We start from the raw sequence: 3,487 nt of genomic DNA, 5'->3' as shown, positions 1-3,487 counted from the left end.
CCAGTTTACGCTTGGATATTCTTCGTAAACGCAACTGAAGAGAATCATCCTTTAAGAGTTGCCGAACATTGGTTATGGCTTCAAGCGGTCGTGATCTCAACTTTTACCTTGACTGGTGTTTCTATAGAGCGCTATATTGCAGTGACAAAATGCTTGCACTACCTCAAAATTGTCACAGCGAAGCGTTGTTTGTGTTGTGTCGCATTGACATGGCTTTCCTCTATCATCTACGCTTCACTTCGCTTTTTCATTCACCGGGCTAAAGATCTACCTGCGTTATGGATTTCTACAACAATGCTAACAGTGTTTATTCCTTTCTTCATCATCTTGTACTGTTATATTTGCATTTTCAAGGCTGCTAGAACTCAGTGTATGCGCATTGCTGCGGATAGCAGCAGCACAAATGCGGCGTACTGCAAAGAAGTTCTTAAAAACAAGAAAGCGGCCTGGACTTTGTGTATTGTGATTGGTTTGTTCGCGTTGTTATGGAGTCCCAGTTTTATACTGTCATTATGGGACAGTATGACCGCTGATCCATGCGACAGACGGTGCGTAAATTATCTCTGGTTCTGGGCAAGCTTTTTGTCATTCACAAGCTCGTTTTGTAACCCTTGGATTTACTCCATACGTATGAGAGAATTTCGGTTAGCGTTCTTCAAAATACTGCGCATCAACCATGCATCAACAAACAAAGAAGCTTAATGTTAAACGCTTAATGACTGGACCTGAGGGACTGACGTCATAGATTTTGCAATGCTACGCATGCCCGCTCAGAGATTTTGGCGGGAAACAGTTTCATTGTTAGGGACTGTGCAATAATTATCAGGGGGGGGGGGGCTGAAAAACTAGAGGGGGGGGCATTACATAAAATTGCTGCTAAGATAGGGGGGGCTCAAAGTAAAATCAGTCATTTGACGGAGGGGGGCCTTAAGTTTTATTCGAAATGTAAATAAAATTAAACGCAATAAAAGATTCTCGATACAGACATCATGATAGACTGTAACAAATATCAATACGAAGTTGTTAAACGATTATTGAAAATATTCCATCAAAATGAAAAGCAAATTCACAACTGATCAATTTTAACCTGTCTTCTAATCAATTGAGCTGATCCTATGTAAAGCAAAAATCATGAACTTGTTTTTCAGCTTCCCCCATAAAACAATGGGAATCAAACAGATCTCGTAGACAAGCTTTGTCGGTTTTTGATGGGAATAAAAGTAATGTTTCTTCATCGACTGAATCGATTTGCTGAATTCCATATATATCTGGCTCATAACAAAGTCCATCAGGCTCTCCTCCCAAGGATCTAAATATAATGCAAGCTCTTTTTCGTCTGTTATTTGAAGCGTTCAATCTCCTGTTCTTTGATTTTTTTCTCTGCTCCTTTCTCTTTCTGGCTTCAGAAGTTTTCGATTTTGAGCCAATGTAGTAAGCACCCGGAACTTAGCAAATACTTTGTGTAAATCTTGGGTGGGTGGTGGTGGTGGGGGGGGGGGGGGGGGTGTGCGACGTTATTTTTAACATAACAGAGGGGGGTTAGAACTAATTTTTTTTGTTTGGGAGGGGGGGGTACTTTCTAAGTTTAAGCTAGATAACTCTAGTTTTTCAGCCCCCCCCCCCCATCCTGATAATTTTTGCACAGTCCCTTAGATGTCATGTGACCTCGAAGTTTTTTGGGGGGGGGGAGGAGCGCGGGCTGATTTCCCGAACAGCGGCTGGTAATCGAGTCTACGCACGTTGTTGGAAAGAAATTTCTAGCTATATAAGCAGGTGTTACGTTCTTTTAGTATGAAGGCTAAAGTAGTAGCTGTGCGTAGCACTTCAGACAGCAGCCAATAAGCATCGAGGAAACACCCACATTACAGTTTTAAGCCAATCAGGACCGGTAAAAAATGAGCCCTAACTGAACTGCCTTAATCTGAAACTACATTGTCATAACACACGAAAAAAGTAAACACATTACAGGGTTGGTATCATGTAAAACCAGGAAAGTCATGGAAATTAAGAATCTTATCTTCCAGACCCTGGAAAGGTATGGAATTCAATTGTCCGTCCTTCAAAGTCATGCAAAATTAAAGTTTTGTTTGATAGATAAGTTAATGCAGATGACAAGGCAAGGACAATGTAAAATAGAGAGGAGTAATTCAGCAGCGCAAACGGCGTGCTTTTTTGGTGGACCCTAGAGTCTGTGTCTGTTGAACCGTTTAAGGTCACAAATACTCTAAAACAAGAAAACTTTTTGAATTTTTGAAACTGACAGCTAAACCTAAGGTGTTGGAAAACTTGAAAAGGTCACGGAAAAAGAGTACGAACCCTGCATTAGTTATGTCCCTGTTAGTACAGGTATCTCACAGCGAGACACTGCGAGAAAACTCTCATTTTTCTCTCGCCATAAGAGACCTCTTAATTCTAGCAGGGAAACGTCTTATTGGACTGACCATGGATTCAGGGCAATCTTGTTCCCAGAGCCCTTGTTACCCATACCAAAAGATCGCAGCTCTCCCCCACTGGAAGGGCGCCCTTGAGAAAGACCATAAATGTCCTTATATGAAGTAAAACAAAAATGCCCAGGTATCAGCTGAGATTAGGGTCTCCTAGCGGGGGTGGAAGAGATGTTACTTCGCCAACTGGAGAAATATATGTTCAAGAAAACAAATTTTATAACTTTTCATGCTACTTGTCTGTTTCAGTGGTCTAAATATACTGATGTACGCAAGTGCTAACTAGACTAACTAGTTTTTGAATTAAAGTGATCGTTGTAGAGTTTAGATTCTGAGGAAACTCTAAAACAACATGTAAATGGTCGAGTTGTCCTTCAAGTTTTATTGCCGGATTTTACTTTTATTTAACAAAGCTTCTACGCTAGAAATTTGGATAAAATTTAATGCACCTTACGTATAAATAATCATATTTCCTATATATTAGTTTACTCAACCTTCTATCTGAGGCAACTTTAAACAAAAAGGGGATCCACTGGTTTAAAGCTGTGTTTTCTTTAACGATAGGGAAATCGCACCCACATAGTATAATCAGTATTAACAAGGCACAAGAAAATGAATGCATTGATGCAAAGCCAATTTTAAAATATCACATATATATTCACTTATAGCTGTATATTTCTAACTGTCATATACTGCATAGCAGGAAAAAATTAAGGTTGTTTGCATTCCCGTTCAACCAGTTTGTCCTTGTTTTTGGATATTATGGTAATGTGAGCGATAATGAGTTTAAAGCAAAATTTTTCAAAATCTGAACCAGGGATAGAAATGACGCACAACATTTACATTAAAGCCGAGTTGTTTCCAAGTCTGTTTCTTTAGCTTAAACTCCTCTGTTTTTAACATATGGTTGCGCTTCTTGTTTGCACCTTGTAAAACATAGTCCGCCACACCGTTTTGCTCTACAACAGAACTTTCTCAATTCCTCGCTAAAGGTCCTATTGTAATAGCCAAATATAAGAGGATTTAGGACTGAACTGGCGAAA

At 39.7% G+C, this 3,487-nt stretch overlaps 1 protein-coding gene across 1 annotated transcript in view; it reads left to right on the top strand.

Moving 5' to 3' along the window:
* Nucleotides 1–702, top strand: part of LOC140937863 (trace amine-associated receptor 6-like) — a 927-nt gene extending 225 nt beyond the window's left edge. Inside the window, exon 1 of the mRNA XM_073387433.1 lies at nucleotides 1–702. This exon is cut by the window's left edge and continues 225 nt beyond it. Within this exon, the coding sequence (XP_073243534.1) occupies nucleotides 1–702 (702 nt within the window).
* Nucleotides 703–3,487: the final 2,785 nt, after the last annotated feature.

This window comes from Porites lutea, chromosome 5, assembly GCF_958299795.1.
Source record: "Porites lutea chromosome 5, jaPorLute2.1, whole genome shotgun sequence".
NCBI lineage: Eukaryota > Metazoa > Cnidaria > Anthozoa > Scleractinia > Poritidae > Porites > Porites lutea.
The sequence above is the reverse complement of the archived record's forward strand: the minus strand, read 5'-3'. Positions and strand labels throughout refer to the sequence as shown.